General features: G+C 39.3%; 2 protein-coding genes and 1 long non-coding RNA gene across 3 annotated transcripts; 2 read left to right on the top strand and 1 right to left on the bottom strand.

The window, feature by feature from the left end:
- Positions 1-247: 247 nt before the first annotated feature.
- LOC146497145 (uncharacterized) lies at positions 248-2,793 on the bottom strand. Its single transcript, XR_014870746.1, has 3 exons — positions 2,010-2,793; positions 1,778-1,841; positions 248-1,379 (listed from the first exon to the last, which is right to left on the bottom strand). It is a non-coding gene; the product is annotated as an uncharacterized LOC146497145 (long non-coding RNA).
- Positions 2,794-5,527: 2,734 nt separating this feature from the next.
- Positions 5,528-13,088, top strand: LOC146497146 (uncharacterized). Its single transcript, XM_085140919.1, has 2 exons — positions 5,528-6,882; positions 9,643-13,088. The coding sequence occupies exons 1-2, from the start codon at positions 6,711-6,713 to the stop codon at positions 10,527-10,529; spliced, it is 1,059 nt and encodes a 352-aa protein (XP_084997045.1). The 5' UTR covers positions 5,528-6,710; the 3' UTR covers positions 10,530-13,088.
- A 2,863-nt stretch (positions 13,089-15,951) lies between these two features.
- Positions 15,952-19,652, top strand: LOC146497147 (tripartite motif-containing protein 16-like). The gene has a single exon (XM_085140909.1). It carries the CDS (start codon positions 15,958-15,960, stop codon positions 17,632-17,634), a length of 1,677 nt encoding a protein of 558 aa, XP_084997035.1. The 5' UTR covers positions 15,952-15,957; the 3' UTR covers positions 17,635-19,652.
- The last annotated feature ends 77 nt before the right edge of the window (positions 19,653-19,729 follow it).

Below are 19,729 nucleotides of genomic sequence, written 5' to 3' on the forward strand. Positions count from 1 at the left end.
TAATCATACAGCTCGCCTTCATTTCTTTAACTACTGTGTAGCTTAACCTATACCAAGTCATCATAATCACACATTTATATTCATCTCAATCTGCAGTGTAACTGTGTTGCTCTTCAATCCCTACCTCAACAATGTTGTACACTTAAAAGTATAGGAAAAGACAACACTTAACCTAAAATATTTAAGTGGAGCACTTAAGGAAATATTCATCTTGGCATTCCACCACTCAATTATTTTTAACATTTATTGTGGTTCATTTCTTTTTCATTATTCTACCTTTTGTCAAGGCAAAACTCAAGGGCTACAGACAGGACAGACTTAAAAGAAGACTTTCAACTGAAACACATTTGCGTAATGTTGCAGAGGTGGACATACAGATGAAGAAAAGAATTCTGGATATGATGGAGTCATCTGAGAGGCCAGCTTCTGAACATCACAGTAAATTATAAGTCACTCTTGAGAGACAAGTTCAGTTGCAGATGGATTTTTACTGCTAAGACAAGTCATGCATCCACCACCACAACCTTTCAACCTGCCACCACACCATGGTCTATGCATGTGCACCACCACCACACGCTGTACCTGGCTCATTTTGAGTACACTGTACAGCCTTGTTAGTTCCCAGAACTCGAAAAAAATTGAGGAAACTCGTTGCCTCAAAAAATCTAAGTAAAGCTTACTTAAGATGACTGTTAGGACAACTTACACATTGCAAGTCTGCAGTATTAAGAATAACTTGATATTTCTGACTGTACAATTTTAATTGTTTACCTACTGACAAACATTTCAAGTTCAACTAAATGAAAAAACTATTTGTGGTAACCTGAATATGATTAAAAAGAATTAACAACACTTTTTGTAATGATGTTAAAATCAGCCCAACTTTTATTTTCAAACACAACAAAGTATAACAGCCAACATACTGGACACTGTTCTGCTGAACAACAAACAATTATATTGCCATCACTGTTATAATCTTACAATGAAACAAAGTCTCAGATGTAATTATTCTGAAAATAAGTTTAGGCCTACCACAAGTTTGTTTTGTACTTACATTACTTATATAATCAAAATAAAATATTTATTGTTCTGTCACAAGTGCAGTCTCTGATTTAAACAACACATTTGTTTTTCATTCCAACACAGGAGCTGGAATGTTGTAATGTTTTAAGGATGGCTTGTTTCCAGTCCAGGCATTACTGCCCGAATAACTGTCATGGATCGAGGTGATCCAAATGTAGGTGCAGAAGAAGGTCTTTAACGTCCCTTAAGTACAGTGGCAGTGGATGTGGGTTGGAGATGCAATGAGCTTGAACCTGCAGGCGACCATCTTCACTGACCACACCATCTGTGACGGAGGACTCATCTCTCCTGGTGTCCTGCGAGCAAACAATCATATTTTTTGGAACATGAACTTAATTGCTTTCTTAAAACATTTTTTTCTGCATTTGGTATAAAACAGACTCCAATTTACACAATCTCAGGCTCCCTCCCCACCAGAGAGGTGACATTCAATGTCCCAATTGTCAGTCTGGATAGCCCTGACCCCCACCCGACACACAATAATGCCATGAAAGCATCATTTTAAAAAGGGCTATGCAAACATGGCCAATAACTTTCATTCTAATGATGTGCAAAATGATTTGGGAACAAAACAAATTTTGCTGTTAGAAAACTTGCAGACTTCACTATATACAGTGTAGACCCTCTAAACTAAGTTTGGGGGATGTGATCTTTCAAGAAATGCAGACCAAACTGTTGTTGTTTGTTTACTTACACAGCATGTCTTGTAGAATTAACTGGAGTCACCAGCAACAGCATAGTGCAGTCATATCTCAAGTCTAATAACAGAAGACAGGAAAAGATCAGTAAAGAAACAACTTCCCCAAACCAAAGCACAAATAAAACGATAAGTAAAACAGGCTGATCTAAAGTATGATTAAAGTTCAGCCTGATTAATATAAATGTCACTGACAGTTGCTAATATATTGGAAAACCGAAATACTTACCACTGAGTTGATGTCTTTCTGTCCAACAACAGGAGTGCTGATCCCGATCCTCAAAGACAGTAAGAAGCAAGCAGAGGGAGAAAAAGCAGAACAGTTTTCAGAAACTGATTTTATCCTTAATGGCTGTGCAATTATTGTAACATAGAGATTGCTTATGTTGTTAAATAAAGGCTAGATTTGACATTAATAGATGCCACAGATGTTCAAAAGCTGCCACAAAGCATGAAAAAAAAAATGGACGTCTCCGAAAACGTCAGAGCATTTTTGCAAATATGTGATGTCTTGATAAATCGAGCAGATATTTGAACTTTACACAGCTACATTCTCGCCTGAAAATATCTTAAAAGTTTATTTTGTGACCCAGAAAAAGTAATAAGTTTTTTGGCCCAGGCTCCAATGACCACCCTCCTCCTTTTCCCCAGACTACCCTTTCTGGGTCACAAAATAACCTTTTAAGATATTTTCAGGCGAGAATGTAGCTGTGTAATGCTCAAATATCTACTTAATTTATAAAAATATCACATATTTGCAAAAGTGCTTCCACGTTTTCGGAGAGCTCTGTTATCCACCAGCGCAATAGCTGACCGGGAGGTCAAGGCTTGATAGAGTCCAGGAGCACAGCTAACTCCTGGCTTATTGTTTTCAACCCCCCTGCACTCTTTTGCTACTCAGGTTAAACATTATATATATAATTAGTTAGTTAGTTATGGCTATGGATTGAAAATACCCCCCACACCCCACCCTACCCCTAACGGCTACACCTCCCGAAGAATTTTGTCTGGGCTCTTATCTCACTTTTTTATTTCAAACAATCAACAGAAAATTTCACAGACATAGTTTTATGTGGACTTTGGGTTGGACACATGGCTGAGTTCATTAAAGTGAAATAGACTTAAGTCTTTCATATTGTTGTAAGTTTAAATCTGTATTTTAGTTCCCTTTTAGTTTCTCTCCATCATTATTGTGGTATTTATGTGCTGCACATAAATCAGATGTCAGTCAAACATTATGGGCAGAACCTCGACATCTTCAAGATGTTGTCTCGCGTACTGCCTCCCTGCACCCCATTAGTGGTTCCCTGTGTACAGCATCAATCAGCTTTCTTAGATCTAAGAAGAAGGGCATGCCAGAACCAACTGAAAATGTTAAAAAATAATAGAAAAAAATTCTAATGACATTCAATGAAGTGGATGTTTTACTTACACCATCAGAGCTAAAGAGGCAGGAGAGACGCCTCCTGTGTGGAGCCCTCCCCATTGAGTGTTGTTAGTGTTGCTTCTAGTACACTTCTAGATTTGTCTGTTCATGGGTTGGTTTTATTTTTGTTGTAGGTATTTCATATTTTATTTCCTTGATTATTTTATTAGTTAATTTTGGTTAATTTTGCTAGTTTTTCAAAGGGAAACTTCCCATGTCTCTTTAGTCGTGGAGGCTATCACTGCTCATAATAATTTTATGATTTTCATTTTAAACATATATATTTTTCCAAATGTAAATCTTAAATCTAAATGTAAATCAAAAATTTTATTTAACATGTATATTAATGCTTTTGTATGTTATTGTTGTTTCTCCTTCACTTCATGGGTTTTCCATTATCACAGTTTTTATTTTCTAAATCAAAAAACAAATGGGGTGTTATCAGAACGTTTCTGTGATCACACTTGACGAGGAGATTAGTCATTATGTTCATTGTTTAATGTGGGAACCAGCTGAAGGGTTTTCTAATAAATACATTTTTGAACAAAGTCTTTTCTTCAGTCTTCATTCCAGGATCTTGACGTCAGACTGGTGTTAGTTTGGGTGTGTTTTCCTTTGGAATATGGGGTTTATTTTCTGGTTTTTACATTATACAGAATTTAACTCTGTTAGTAGGTCCATACCCAGTGTTATATTAAAATCAATAAAAGTCTCCAAAAAGCCGCAGGAGGTCCTCAAACCTGAACACATCATCGTATAAATGAAATGAGAAATTAATGCACACACAGACATGTAAGAAAAAGCTTCGGATTCCAGGAATTCTTTTCAAATACTGCATCACAAAGTAAAACTGATTCTGTAAATATTACATAATAACTCATAAACATATGAAGCTTTCTAAATGTTCGTGACAGTTACACCTTTTACAAGGCTGAGCAGTAAAGTAAAAGTAGATTTCTGTTTGCACATAATGTTGACATAATGATTACAGTATGCACTGTGTGATCGCCGCAGGCCAGGCCGTGTTTTCTTGTTCTCTGTCTCATTCAGGTACCTGCTAGGTGGAGCTGACCTGATTTTGGATGAACATACGTGAGCAGGTCAGGCTCAGGTGCACTATAAAGAAACCCTTTCAGGACTTTTCACAGGCTTTTCTCTGCTCCTCTCTTTTTCATGGATGATACTTGCTACTAACCATTTGCACTTTTCCTTGGGCATATTTTTAGGTCACTGCAGAGTGACCACCTAAATACAGCTAAGCCTGAATAAAGATTAATTTTCTGTTAATATATGCAGTACAAAACAAAACCTTTTATTTTCACATTCTTGCAGAGGTCCACCTGTGGTCGTAACTAATGATGGAGAGTCAGAGGTGGGAGAGTGTGTGTGGGGGAAAGAGAGCGGCTTCTCCCTGTCTTCCTCTTTTACAAAGAAGAACAAAGAAAATGAAGGAGTGGAGGTAGAGGAGGAGAATGTGGGGAGATAAAGGATAAAGATTAAGAATAATTAGTCTCTGACTGCTCATCTCACTGTCATAGTTCAGTGTGTTTGGCCCAGAGTCTTAAGATTTTTGGTGGCTCGTGATTTTTTCTTTTGGATTTAAGAGTTCTCTTAAGTCCTTTAAATATTATAGTGATTTTGAGTTTTCTTTTCTATGATCATCAGATGATCTTAGTTTCCTTTCATGTCCTGTCTGTCTTATCCCGTCTCTGTGTTTGAAGTCTCCTGTATGAAGGAAGTCCTGTCTCTGTTTGTTTTGCTTTCTGTCCTTGTGGCAGGTCAAGTGCCTGATTGAAGGTAGCTAAAAGCATCTTCAGGTCTGATAGCATAGGGATGTTCAGCTGCTACAGTTTTTGCCTTGCAGTTAGAGGTTTCATATTCTGAAGGTGGCTCCTTTAACATACTTTAGGGCCCTTTCATAGACGAGTAAAAGTTTATTATAGTAAGATTTAACTATCGAAAGCAAGTGGAATAAAAACCAGCATCCAGTGTGCCCAAGTGAAGAAAAATAAGTTATGCAGGTCAGTTTGTGTTGCTCAGAAGCAGTTTGCACAAAGATGCTTATGTTGTTTTTCCTAACTTTTCCCCCATGTTCTTTTATGTGATGTTTCAGTGTTAGCCATTGACTTCTCATTTTATTTGATGGTCATTTGTCTCTTATGCTTTGTATTTAGTTTTACTTCCTGCGTCATTAATTCTGATGAGTCTCACCTGTGTGTTCAGTCGTTCCCTATTCCCCTGATTAGCTCTAATGTGTATAAATTTGTATGAAAAGCACAACATGTATTAGTATAAATAATTTCAGTTATTGTGACCTTGTCTGTTTTTCAGTCGGGATTTTGTTTGTTGCTTTTCTTCTGAATTTTTGTGGTGTTCTTGCTGGACTGTCACGGGTTGCTCTGAGGATCCACACGCAGGACTCCGGGGTTGTGATTTAACAGAGAAAGTTTTATTTACAATTTCTTCACCAAGTGTATTTACAGGCAGTGCGGAAATTGTGCTATTTACAAGACGTGAGGGGCAGGGTTCCACGGAAAAAGGGAAATCCCACACATGTCCACGCCGACCTCTCTCCACACTCCACACGTGGAAACACGGGGATGGGTCTGGGGAATCTAGAGACACAGAAACACACTTTAACGTCTGATATGTCGGCACAGGAACAATGAGTGAACAATGAACTCACCCGAAACTCTGGCTGATTGGGACCCACACCCAGTTTCACACCTTGGCTCAGGCGATTAGAGGATCATCAGGGGGTCCTTTTGTCTCTCTGTGTGGGGAAACTCCCACTAGGTTTATATCTGGGACTCCCCACCATTTGACCTTAGAACTGAAGAAGCTTCTCGGATGAGAGGCGACTGAGGGATGAATGCCGGAGTACCCAGAAAGGTTGAACTTCCACCTATAAAATTAAAAGTATTTTCTTTTGACTCACTTTGTCTGAGAATCTGCATTTGGCTCCTGCAAACACATAACAGTCAGAGCTTCTGGACAAAAATAATTTCACCCAAATCTGTTAAAAAATAAAACAAATAAAATTAACCTGAGCAGGTTTAAAATAAAGCAAAGAAAGGAGAATCCCTTTATTAACTAAATAAAGTTAAATTTAAATGACTCTGCTTTTATCTACATACCTAACTGTTGTTTCCTAGTGTTAACATTACTGCACCTGGGTGTGGTCCTCTCTCAATGTAAGGCACATCACATCTCCTGTAAAAATTAAATAAACGAGATACAATTGATATTTTCACATCCATCAAGCAATGCTGTAAAAAAGGCTCTCAGCTGCTACTGTCAGCGTTGCTAAGCAACAGGAGCAGCGCGTCGTAGGCTAGACGATCTCAATTAAAGCAGCCTCGGAGAAGGATGCAGCCCCTGAATTGGGATACAGCTTTAGTACTCAAGGGCTCTGATGGATGTTATCTTCAGGTGTGACACATATATGTCTGCAGTTAGCTGGAAGATTTTGGTTTGACAAATGTTTCAGTTACTGAAGCAACAATGTCTTCAGTTCAGCATTTGAGAGACTTTATCTGGGAGAGACTAACTGCTACAGCTGAAGACATCTCCTCTGAGGTTGAAACAACGATGGTCCAGTATGAGGAGGAGATCAGCCGTCAGCGCAGACTGCTGGATATCAGCCGGAAACCCGAGACAAAGTTACACATAACAGGTATGTATAACTGCGATGATCATGTAGGACCCTGGTGCAGCTATGTATATATATATATGTGTATATATATACACATTTGTATATATATATATATATATATATATATATATATATATATATATATATATATATATATATATACACAAATGTAAACTTTTAGCATTACACACTGAGTAAGGCGCAGAGAAAGTCACTTTTGAGGTTAAAATGTGAGACAAAACTTGTGCCACAGCTGGCTGACAGCTTGATCTCTCTGTCCCTTACCCTGTGGGTCCTGAGGCAGGAGAGTCCTCTGCTCCTCACCACCCATCTTCATCCTTTGATGGGTTCAGTGATCAAAATCACTGCCTGATCAGGGCCAAACTCCCTGCAAGACGACGCTGTGTCTCCCATCACTCTCGTCTCTTTTAAACAAACAAATCGATTTGACTTAAATGTAGGTTTTATTTTCAAAATTTACCCTGTTAAATGAGTGAAACTGCAACAGGTTTATGTGACCAAAAATAATCGTGATTATGAATTTTGCTGTAAGCTTTTGCAGCAGCTTTAGCTCAGACTAAAATGATTCAGCTGTGTGGTGGAAATCTGGGGGGAAAAAGCCCACTTCCAATGTCTTTGAGTGCTTCATTAAAGCTGCAGAAGGACCAGCATGAACAGACACACAAAGCATTTTGTGCAGGCTGGTTAACAAAGAACTGCCCTCTGAGAGGCATTTATTGAGTGAGCCTGCCTGATAAAGAAAGACCGACCTTGAGACTGAATGAAAAGAGCTACAATGAGCAAACTGGTTCAGACTGGCTGCATACTTACTTCCTGTACACATAAACTGTGGAAAATTACAAAGTAATAAATAATAATAATAATAAATAATATAAATATAAATAATATTTTGGAAGCTTCTATGGAGATGACCATATATCGCACCTCTTTCCTTAATATTAGTCATTTAGTTTGAGTCATAGTCATAAGTCTCATTACACGACATGACATCACACAGCTCTACATCTGAATCAGATTCATTATATGTTGATAAACCTCTTGAGCTGTAGCATCTCTTTGTTGAAGGGGTCCAAACAAAAATTCATGCAACAAATGATAAGAGAGCAACACATACTATACACAACTAACACAGAACGAATAAGACAAGCAAACAGAAAACAAAAGGTCACAAGACAAAATAAATAAAATGATAGCTTTTTACAAAGCAACGATAAAACAAATTAACACTGATTAACTTAATGAAAATATATGTAGTCTGGTTTGAGTAACAAAACATGTTTGAATAAGCAAAAAGCTAACGTGGAGCAGATATTTGAAATATTTAAAGGTAGTATTTCACACAGAAAGAGCCAAAAATATAAAATCTTTGATCCAAACACCCTCAGATACAAAATGGACATTAATGATAAAACTATAGAAAGAAATTACACAGTTTGTCCAAACATACACAAAAAGGGCTTGCAAACAAAAAACATTCATTACAACTAAAAATACAACAAATGTAGCTCATTTCCCAAAACAAGACCCGTAGGCCTTTAGATATAGATCAGGTTGAAGAGATCATTATAACATACTATAAAATAATTTAAAATACCCCAAATGTCAGACTAGTTAGTCAAGTGTGGCTAATGTTATAAGTGCTAACAAGCAAGCCTACTTTTTCACAGTGGATCCACACATCTTAATGTGGCTAAACATTACTCCTGTTTAGTTATATGCAGGACTGTACTGGGGCATAAATCCAGGCTATGAGCCTGAAAAATTTGCTTTTTAGGGCTGTCATTATATCTGATTTTCTTCAGTTCACATGTTACACTGTGTATTTGCTAGCTAAAGGTATCACTGCTTTATTTCACAGGGTGAGAATGTTTACTCAGAGACAGAGAAAGATGTAAGAACAAGACAGGTTGAACTCTGTTTTTGTGAAATGAACGCTGACTTCGTGTTATTCAAATGTTTGGTAACTCATCTACAATGTGGGATACAACAAACAAGCAATTCAATTCATGTTGTTTTCCCATTGCTTGTTATGTTTTCTACATAACAGATGAGTACTATCTATCCATCCATCCACTTATCCGAAGTTGGGTCAGTAAGCTAAGCACACTTTTCCAGACATTCCTCTCCAACTGAGGGATCCTGTGGAACTGGATCATCTAGCCTGGCATTCCCAGGCTAGATGAGTAATTTTTATGTCTCCAGCAGGTTTCTGGGCATGACCAGAACACCTGCAAAGGGAGGTGCCCATGAGGCATCCTCGAACCATCTGAAATCGCTCCTTTCAACGTGCAGGTTTACACTTTGTATACGAACCCATATATAATATAATTTTAGAAATCACATTGAACAATCCACTAAAAAGTAATAACTGACTAAAGAAAATAACAGAATGCACCTCAGCAGGTCAATGTTATGATGGTGAGTTCATGGATGACATGAAGGAAGCTTCTTTATGGCAGCGGACGAAGACAAAGAAAACAAAGGGGGAACTCGGTCAGCTTTGGTTTTCCAAGTATTTTACTTTATCAACTTGCTGAGCATTTTCTTTTTCAAGTTGTTGAAGCCAGGACTGAAGATCCAGAACATTAAGATCACATGCAGTTGAAACAAAAACTGACTTATGCAAACTGGAATTAATAGGATTGACTTTTGAAGCAAACAGGTCAGGTTTCATATTTTGAATGACATACCATACTGTTTTTAGTGTTTTCCTGTCATAACATTAGGAAGCTTTTTTCTTGTGTCCTTTTGTTCCTTCAGCAATCCCACAACAACATGAATGTAAGGAAGAGGAGGGTCTCCCCCAACAGGTCTGCATCCCGGAGAGGAACTCCAGTCTTGATCAGAAAGACCCAGGGCATCCAGAGATTAAAGAGGAACCAGAGGAACTCTACACCAGTCAAGAGGGAGAGCACCTTATACTGAAAGAGGAGACTGATACCTTTATGGTGACTTCTACTTATGAGGAAAGTGAACCAAACAGTGACCAGCTCCTTTCTCACAACTGTCCTGAACCAGAGAGCAGAAACGAAGGATCGACTAGATGTGCAGATCTGTTGAGACATCAAATAGACAGAAGTCATATTAGAAGAGTAAATGACTCTCAGGCTTTAGACAGCCAGTGTAAAACTGATACAAGTAGAAAGTCTGTAAAATGTGACACTTGTGGAAAAGCCTTTCAGTGTAAATCCAACTTGACTAAACATCTGAGAACACATACAGGTGAAAAGCCACATTCCTGTAGCATCTGTGGGAAAGGATTTAGTCAGATGGCAAACTTGAAAACACACATGAGAATTCACACGGGCGAGAAGCCACATTCTTGTAACACCTGCGGGAAGAGATTCAGTCACATGATAACTTTGAAAACTCACGTGCAAAATCACACAGGTGACAAACCGCATTCTTGTAGCACCTGCGGGAAAAGATTCAGTCGTATGATACACTTGAAAACTCACATCAGAACTCATACAGGTGAGAGGCCGCATTCGTGTAGCACCTGTGGTAAAAGATTCAGTCAGAAATCAACACTGGAAACTCATGTAAGAATCCACACAGGTGAGAAACCACATTCTTGTGCAATCTGTGGGAAAAGATTTAGTCAGATGGCAAACCTGAAACGACACATGGGAATTCATACTGGTTAAAGATTACAAATGAGTGAGAGCTGTCAGACATGGCAGTGTGCCGATGATAGAGCCCACACTGGTGAAAAACCAAATCACTGCAACAACTAAGGGAAAATGTGACCTCATATTCAGGTTGAGACGTGTACAGAACTCTCACAATTGTTTATTTGGCTTATTATTATGACGCATTGGAACCTTTTTTTATTGTACTTTTTAAAAAAAATTAATTGTGACGTGGTGACCAGAGAACATAGAAAGTGACATAACTGCTGTTAATGTGAAGTAGGCAGGATGCAACATAAAGTTTTTCCAAGTTTATGATGAGTAATTGACTGAAGATAGTACTGGATTGACGATTGACAACCAGAGCCTGGAATGTGTGCAAGCAACTAACTGGCAACCCCCAGGTAATGAAACTGAATTTGGGTACATGTGGTGGGGAAGAATCCTGAGCTGGTGGCTAAGGTCAAGATATACCTCTAGATATAGTTGGGCTCCCCTCAATGCACAGGTTGGGTTGTGCAACCAGTCTCTGGGAAAGTACTACTCTACTCAAGGCTCGCAAAATTTCAAAATCTCTGGTAGCCCTTCGGGCAGGCATTCTTCAGTTTTTGGTAGCCCAAAATAAATTTAAGTAGCCCGAATAAAAAAGAAAGCTATTTTTTTATGTTTTGTTTCCTTTACAATATTATACATTAAAGTATAATATTGTAACGGAAACAAAAGTTAATTAAAAAAATTGTTAAAATACAAATCACAACAACTGTATAAAAATTACAACCATCAACTCAAATACTTGGTTCAAATTGAACAGAAATTTCTATGAACTTGTAAGAAATGTGTAGAACATGAATCAGTCTGTGTCAGATCCTGAATCTGAAATTTCCACTGAAGTCACGGGTAAGAGGCAAGTGGAACCAAGATCGAGGCCATTTGCTTTTTGAAGTTTGCAAAGACTGATAAATTTTGCCAGTGGTAGTTCACTCTTTGCAATATACCACGCTGTTCTAAACAGATTTTTCAGGAGTTCTTGTTGTGCTTGGTTTATTTTTAGTATGTTTTGGGTTTTTTTTGCAATTGCTGTTTTTTTCTGGGAAAGATACTGCAGACTGGGCAATAATGCATTTCTCATGGGTTCTGATGGGGTCTTTCTTAAAATTACTGGTCCCAGTAACAAAGGCGCTTGTCGACTCAGAAATCAAATGAAACTCGCAACACACCTGGCAGAACATCATGTTCTTTAGCTTGTCATATTCCAGCCACAGAAATTCTTTTGTCCATGAAACCAAAAAAGCTGCGCTTTCTTTTTGCCTCATAGTCTGATTTGTCATAACTTTTCCGTTTTGCGGTGAGCTTTTCTTTGGCTGCCCCTTCTTCACCCTGACCTGTCTTATTTGGCTCAGCAGAACTAAAATATATATCCTGCTGCTTTACACACGCACTTACATAACGGTCAGCGATTCTTTGCGCACTCAACCTCTCACATATTTAAGCTTGCTGCAAGAGATTTCACTTGTAGCGTTTGAATAGTAAGCTAATGAGTGATAAGATGTCAGAGGAATTGGTGCGCAATTAATCGTCACTCACCAATCAGTGCTGTCGCTCTCTACACACCGTTCGCGCGATCGCAAAATGAAAGTGAAAGCAAAAAGCAAGCGCAAATTCAAACACGATTTCAATATGTCACACATTGACAGCAGCTCATCGATGCCAATGACATAATTACTCAGCTACATTGGCGAAAGAATGCAAAAGCATAGACATATATTTTCCTTCCTACAATAGCCCGACGGGCAGGGCTGAGTTAGATTTTGGTAGCCCAACTGGAAAAATCGCTAGCCTGACGTCCCGGGGCTAGTGATTTTGCGAGCCCTGCTACTACTCTACTCTGGAGTTTTCCAGGTATACTTGTTTCCTTCTGGTTCAACAGTTGTTTTGGGCGTTTTTTTTCCCTGCATCTTTGGGTTGGCGAACGTTTCCTGGCTGATGTCTCTGCTTACATGCCGAATATTATCCGAGAACTACTCAGCATGTACCTGGGCTACTTAGGGTCCCCAACACTCAACATAAGAAGTGAAGCAAAACCTGAGCCATAGATTGCTGATCAATTTTGTAATCATATAGTCAGGTCTGCAGCTGTATGTTCTGAACAGTCAGGTTATGAGTTGTCAGTTGATCATTAGCTAGTGGTGAGTTGGAGGACGTGGTGGGGAAGGATGCCAGAACGACCTTGCATACCCATACTGTAGATGTGCTGAAAGCATCTGGTAGAGGTTCCAGTTCACAAGATCGTTAACTCTGAGAGCTTTAACAGCATTCTGATGAAAGCTAGGGACATTGACTCTGAATGGACCGTTTCACGTGTTTTTCCGTCTCAGAGTCGAGCTCCTACTCCCCAAATATCAAAAGGAGATGTTTAAGGTGGTTTTTGCATATAACCAGAAAGTGTCCAGTGTGAAGTGTTCTGGGTACTGCAGGATGTGGCCCCAGGAGAAACAATGGAGAGATTTTATCTCTCAGCTGGTTTGGGAACTTATTGGTGGCCCTTAGGAAAAACTAGAGGAGGTGGCTGGAAAAATTCAACTCTGTGTGTCTCTGCTTATACCTGCTGCTATACTTGCTGCTGTGACCTAGAAATGGATTACCTGTCCAACTGTCAAAAATTACAACTCTGGCTCCTTGAAAGTAAAATGTAAAGAAAAGAGGGGTGCTCGAGACATTTGCACAGTACTGGTAACTGGTTTTGTTTTACCTCTATTTTAATTTTCTACTGTATTTTTATTTTTTATAGTTTATAGTTTACCAATTTTGTTGTACAGTACTTTGTGATTACATGTCTGTGAAAAGTGTTATGTAAATAAATTTACTGACTGTAGTTAATCAGCTAAGTTAATGAATGGATTTTTCTGCCTTTGCTTCATTTTTTAATCTGCTCAATTTCTTTTTATTTGTTTTAGTTTTACAGATTTGGGTGAAATTTGTTTTAGAGTTTTGACATTATATTATTATTAAAATCTGAGTGTTTGACAGAAATACTGATGGAAACTGCAGGAGACATTTCAGCATCATTAAACCAGTATGTCAGCTCTTGGGAGCAAAATTACAACAACATAGTAAGAAAAAGAAAATGATTTCAATCTTTTTTTTTTCTTTCAACTGCTCCCTTTAGGGGTCGCCAGAGTGACTCATCTTCCAATATCTCACAGTTTCTAGCATCCTCTTTAGTTATGCCAGCCCTCTTCGTCTTTTTCTTCACTACATCCACAATGTATAACATCAGTAGTGTTTGTAGTAATCATTACAACACTTCATCATCTTCCCACAAAATTTGTATTCAGTTGACTTTAGTTTTCAAATGCCACAGACATGAGATGTTGGTTTTCTACGGTCCTAAACTGAGCTGTCTTTTAAAATCTGAATTGTACAAAGCTTCTGAATATTTTAGGATTTTGATAAGTATAAGTTAGCTACTGAGTTGTATAAAACTGCCCCCACACATCCAGACTCACTAAAAAGTCTGGCCTTTGAACAAAAAAATCTGTATTTTTTTTTTATACTTTTCATCCTTTTTGATTGATTTCACTTTGCTTGTGTTTTACTTTCTATAAATGAAATCTGTCATCATTAGGGATGGGAGTCACAAACTGGTTCCCAATAGTTAAATTCCTTGGATTTGTTAATCTCCTTGCCTGTTGATTCTGCTCATCAGCTCCACTCACACTTGCTACAGTTTAAGATAAGATACCTTTATTAGTCCCACGAGTGCGAAATTTCATGTTAAGGCTGCCGACCTATCGCACGCAATCGCGGTGCCATCTTAACCTCCATACAAACCATACAAACATACAAAAAAACATCACATGGGGAAGACAGGTCAGAAAGGTATAACAATGGAAAATGCACCACATGAGGAAAGATAAGGATAAAAAAAATAACTCCCCCCAGACTGAGCTCCAACGGGGAGATCAGTTTGAGAACAGAAAAAAAAACACCTCTACACAGAGTGTACCAGATTAGAAAAATAGGGCGCAGTCTGCAGAGTGGATATGGACATAACCTTTATTTTTATTGCACAAAAGGATCAGAGTGAGATGATACCAGAGGTATAATTCAAATGCTGCAGCAAAAAACTCATCCTTAGCTGACGGCAATGGCACCTAGCATTGTCTTCTGCTGCTGCAGGCCATTGCCTTCAAAGAGGAACATGTTATATGTTCAGAGATGCTCTTCTGCTTGCCTTAGTTTGTAACAAGCGGCTACTTGAGTCATTGTTGCCTTCAAAAGTGCTCAAAGTACTCTGGCCATTCTCCTCTGACCTCTGACATCAACAAAAAGTTCACCCAGAAAACTTCAGCTTGCTAGACTTTTTTTTAGACCGTTGTCTGTAGACCTTAGATGTGGTTGTGCTAGAAAATCCAATAGATCAGCAAGTGTCTGAAATACTCAGACTGGACCGTCTGACCACAGCACTTTCACAGTCACCGTGTAGGGTGAAACATTTCTATATTGATGGGACTGGACTGCAGCAGGATCATAGAATATTTCAGGAGTATGAAAATGGTGTGAGTCATGCGCTTTGGCCATCAAAGCCAGGCAGTCTCAACCAAGCTGAACATCTTTCATGAGTCATGATTTCATCATTATCTTTTGAATGACGTAAAATAAAGTGATCTTAACAATTTCATCAAAACTCTAAAAAAAACACTTTTTTTTCATTTCATTTGTTCTTTAGATTTTAAGAGACTTGCAGAATCAATACCATGAAAGACTGAAGCTGTTCTGAGGGCACATGGTACACAAAAACCTCATGACGAAGTTTTTTCCTTTAATTTGTCACCTGTCTGTATCTCACTGCTCCAGTTTTGATATCTTTGTGGATAACGGTGTCTGAGCCTGTTTGGTCAGAAAATATTGTTCATGACACGATACTAAAATAATTTAATTAACTGTGTGTCTTTTAAAAATATATTACATTTATGTGCAATAAAGGCATGGGCTCTATATTCTCACATGACACATGGTCTATTTCTGTCAAAAGTTACCTTTTATATAAATGACACACAGGAATAGACAGAAAAAACAGTGATGTCTGCACTGGGATGAAGGAAAAGAAGCTAAAATTATTTTAGCAGACTTAAACACGTTTTGAAAAAAAGTGTGAAACAAGCTCTGTTATAAGAAGTGTTCAACAAGCATTTCTCCTCTTCCTGAAACGAATCACACCCTTCGTCTTCTTCCTGCTCTCTAACTCAATACTTCCTTTCTGTCAACATGTTTCTGTGTTCCCTCCCCTTTCGATCTGCAGTTTGAAGATGAATGTGACAAACATGTGGTAACACGGAAGAGCTCACAGGCCCGATTCACTACAGATACATGCTGGTAAGCTCAGACTAGCGTCAGTCATGCGGAAGTGAAACTCGCAAAGTCGCTGATACTGAGAGGAGAAATGGTGCAGAAAGGAGTTCAGCTGACACAAGAAACTTTCTCTTGTTCGATCTGTTTGGATCTACTGAAGGATCCGGTGACTATTCCCTGTGGACACAGCTACTGCATGAAGTGTATTAATGGGTTTTGGGATGGAGAGGAGGAGAAGAAAATCTACAGCTGCCCTCAGTGCAGACAGACTTTCACACCGAGGCCTGTCCTGGTGAAAAACACCATGTTAGCAGATTTAGTGGAGGAGCTGAAGAAGACTGGACTCCAAGCTGCTCCTGCTGATCACTGCTATGCTGGACCTGAAGATGTGGCCTGTGATGTCTGCACTGGCATGAAGCTAAAAGCTGTAAAATCATGTCTGGTGTGTTTGGTTTCTTACTGTGAGAAACACCTTCAGCCTCATTATGATGTGGCTCCATTAAAGAAACACAAGCTGGTGGAGCCCTCCAAGAAGCTCCAGGACAACATCTGCTCTCGTCATGATGAGGTGATGAAGATGTTCTGCCGTACTGATCAGCAGTGTATCTGTTATCTCTGCTCTGTGGATGAACATAAAGGCCACGACACAGTCTCAGCTGCAGCAGAAAGGACTGAGAGGCAGAGAGAGCTGGAGGTGAGTCGACAAAACATCCAGCAGAGAATCCAGGACAGAGAGAAAGATGTGAAGCTGCTTCAACAGGAGGTGGAGGCCATCAATCAGTCTGCTGATCAAACAGTGGAGCACAGTGAGAAGATCTTCACTGAGCTGATCCATCTCATCCAGAAAAGAAGCTCTGATGTGAAGCAGCAGATCAGATCCCAGCAGGAAACTGAAGTGAGTCGAGTCAAAGAGCTTCAGGAGAAGCTGGAGCAGGAGATCACTGAGCTGAAGAGGAAAGATGCTGAGCTGAAGCAGCTCTCACACACAGAGGATCACATCCAGTTTCTACACAACTACCCCTCACTGTCAGCACTCAGTGAGTCTACAGACTCATCCAGCATCAATATCCGTCCTCTGAGCTACTTTGAGGATGTGACAGCAGCTGTGTCAGAGGTCAGAGATAAACTACAGGACATTCTGAGAGAGGAATGGACAAACATCTCACTGACAGTCACTGAAGTGGATGTTTTACTGTCAGATCAACCAGAGCCAAAGACCAGAGCTGGATTCTTAAAATATTCGCGTGACATCACACTGGATCCAAACACAGCAAACACACAGCTGTTATTATCAGAGGGGAACAAAAAAGTTACATTTGTGAAACATCAGCAGTCTTATCCTGATCATCCAAACAGATTCAGATATTGTTATCAAGTTCTGGGTAGAGAACGTCTGACTGGACGTTGTTACTGGGAGGTGGAGAGGAAAGGGCGAGTTTATGTAGCAGTCGCGTACAAGAACATTAGAAGAGCAGGGTGTGGAAAAGTGTGTGGATTTGGTCGTAATGACAAATCTTGGGCATTAGATTGTTCCAAAAACAGTTACACATTTTGGCATAACAACATTGAAACTCCAGTTTCAGGTCATGGGTCCTCCAGAGTAGGAGTGTACCTGGATCACAAAGCAGGTATTTTGTCTTTCTATAAAGTCTCTGAAACTATGACTCTCCTCCACAGAGTTCAGACCACATTCACTAAGCCGCTTTTTGCTGGACTTATGTTTTACAATAATTATGGAGATATTGCTGAGTTCATCAAACTGAAATAGACTGAACTCGTTCATATTGTTGTGGGTTTAAATTGGAGTGGATTTTTCACTTGAGCTAGAATTTTTGCTTTGCTGCTCAGTTATGTTTTCATTAGCAATTTAGAAAAGTTGATGGTGGTGGTGTGTGTGTGTGTGTGTGTGTGTGTGTGTGTGTGTGTGTGTGTGTGTGTGTGTGTGTGTGTGTGTGTGTGTGTGTGTCAGCAAAGGAGAGAGGGGGAGAGCGAGAGACAGATTTTGTGTCACATATTAGCTAAATAATATAACCTTTGGTAACACGAAATGTTACCAAGCTAAAATTTGGACGTACACTGTGAGCACGCAGGTTGCATCAGAGCGTATAATGTGAGAACGATGACCTACGAACTTCTAACCCCTGTGATTCAGTGGTACAGTTTGAGCAGGAGCTGAATACTGCGACTGAAAAAACACACAGTGTATTCCCAGCTTTAGATGTTATAATCCTATACCTTTGATAATTGCAATCAATGATAACTTCATGCATTGTTTTTAATGTTTAGCATGTAAACAAAGTGAAGGTTTTTACTATAAATAACTTTTTGTTCAGTTTTTCTCCCGAAACACCTGAAATACTTTCAATTTAATTTAAATTTAATTCAATTTTATTTATATAGTGCCAAATCACAACAAAGGTTGATTCAAGCCACTTAACCTCAAGGACTAACTGTAATATATAAACATAAAAATATAGAGCACACTCTTGTGTTGCAGTTGAAGTTCCTTTGAGAATTTGAGGTCCAAGGTGTTGGTTTTCTTTTTAACAACAGTTTAATGAGTAGCGCATATAAAGTCTTTGTGTATTCGGCAGTGTTGGGAAGGTTACTTTTAAAATGTATTCCATTACAGATTACAGAATACATGCCCCAAAATGTATTCTGTAACGTATTCCGTTACGTTACTCGATGAGAGTAACGTATTCTGAATACTTTGGATTACTTAATATATTATCATGCTGTTTACAACTACATGAATGTACTATTGCTGTGATTTATTACTGTTACTGAAGGTCCGCGGCTCCGAACCGTAGTAAAGGGACCTCTGGCTAATACGGTGGGTTCCGTGTCAGGCTCGTAGCTGAAAAATAGCTTTACTTTGTTGTCTGGGTCAACTTTGCTAGCAGAGACAGAGAGAGACGTTGAAAGGCTGCTCCAACCGAACTTATTGTTTCGGAGGAAAACACGAACACAGCGTACAGTCGAGTCTTAATAGCTTACTTACAACTGGGCTCGTCAGGCTCTCTTCTTGGCTGCAGTGGTTATTATTATATTTACATGCTTCTAGCTCCCGTTTTTGCTCGATGACAGCTCGTACTTTTCCTTTTCCTCCCTCCCTCGCTCACAGACACATAACGGGTATGGCAGTCCATTCTCCCTGCAGCACGGACTACACTGCCTATGATGCTACATTCTTTAGAGCTATACCTGTAGCATTCTGCCTATTAGCTTAGCACAACAACGCTCTCTCACCCAGGAAACACGCAGAGAGAGAGCGTCACCCTGTAACCATGGCAACCATAACGCTGCCGCCTGGAACAACCAGTGTTGCCAACTTAGCGACTTTGTCGCTATATTTAGCGAGTTTTCAGACCCCCTTAGCGACTCTTTTTCTAAAAAGCGACTAGCGACAAATCTGGCGACTTTTTCTGGTATTATTGGAGACTTATTTATGACGACTTTTTGACGTGAAAACGCGTATCGCTCTCACTCTCAACAAGCAGAGGTGCTGCCGTGGGCGCCTCACCCGTGCCAAAGCGCTCACGGGTGGAGGATAGTCCTCCCCCAGCTGCTATCAAGGCAGGAGACGTTCACACCTGTGCGTCCAAACTGCAAATGAATCGCTCATGAGTTCTTCTTTTACTGTTAGGCTGTTTTGTGGATCACAAGGTTTAAAACTACTTATAAACACACACTCTCACACACAAAGTAACTCCACCAGAGTGCCAATTTCGGGTCACTTTTGCCAGTCCAGGCCTGGATAAAGGAGCAGGGTTGGAATTGTGACATTAAAAAACAATAATTGCTAAAATAAATTTAATTTGTAGTTCTAAATAAATTCTAACTGCATTTAGGACGTTTTT

The sequence above is a fragment of the Neolamprologus multifasciatus genome, chromosome 18 (genome assembly GCF_963576455.1).
Source record: "Neolamprologus multifasciatus chromosome 18, fNeoMul1.2, whole genome shotgun sequence".
Taxonomy (NCBI): Eukaryota; Metazoa; Chordata; class Actinopteri; order Cichliformes; family Cichlidae; genus Neolamprologus; species Neolamprologus multifasciatus.

Excerpts from the sequence above, each read along its gene's own strand:
- LOC146497146 (XM_085140919.1), top strand. The coding sequence starts at position 6,711 with ATGTCTTCAGTTCAGCATTTGAGAGACTTTATCTGGGAGAGACTAACT. Across the intron at positions 6,883-9,642 it reads GACAAAGTTACACATAACAG|CAATCCCACAACAACATGAA; the intron begins GTATGTATAACT and ends TTGTTCCTTCAG.
- LOC146497147 (XM_085140909.1), top strand. The coding sequence starts at position 15,958 with ATGGTGCAGAAAGGAGTTCAGCTGACACAAGAAACTTTCTCTTGTTCG.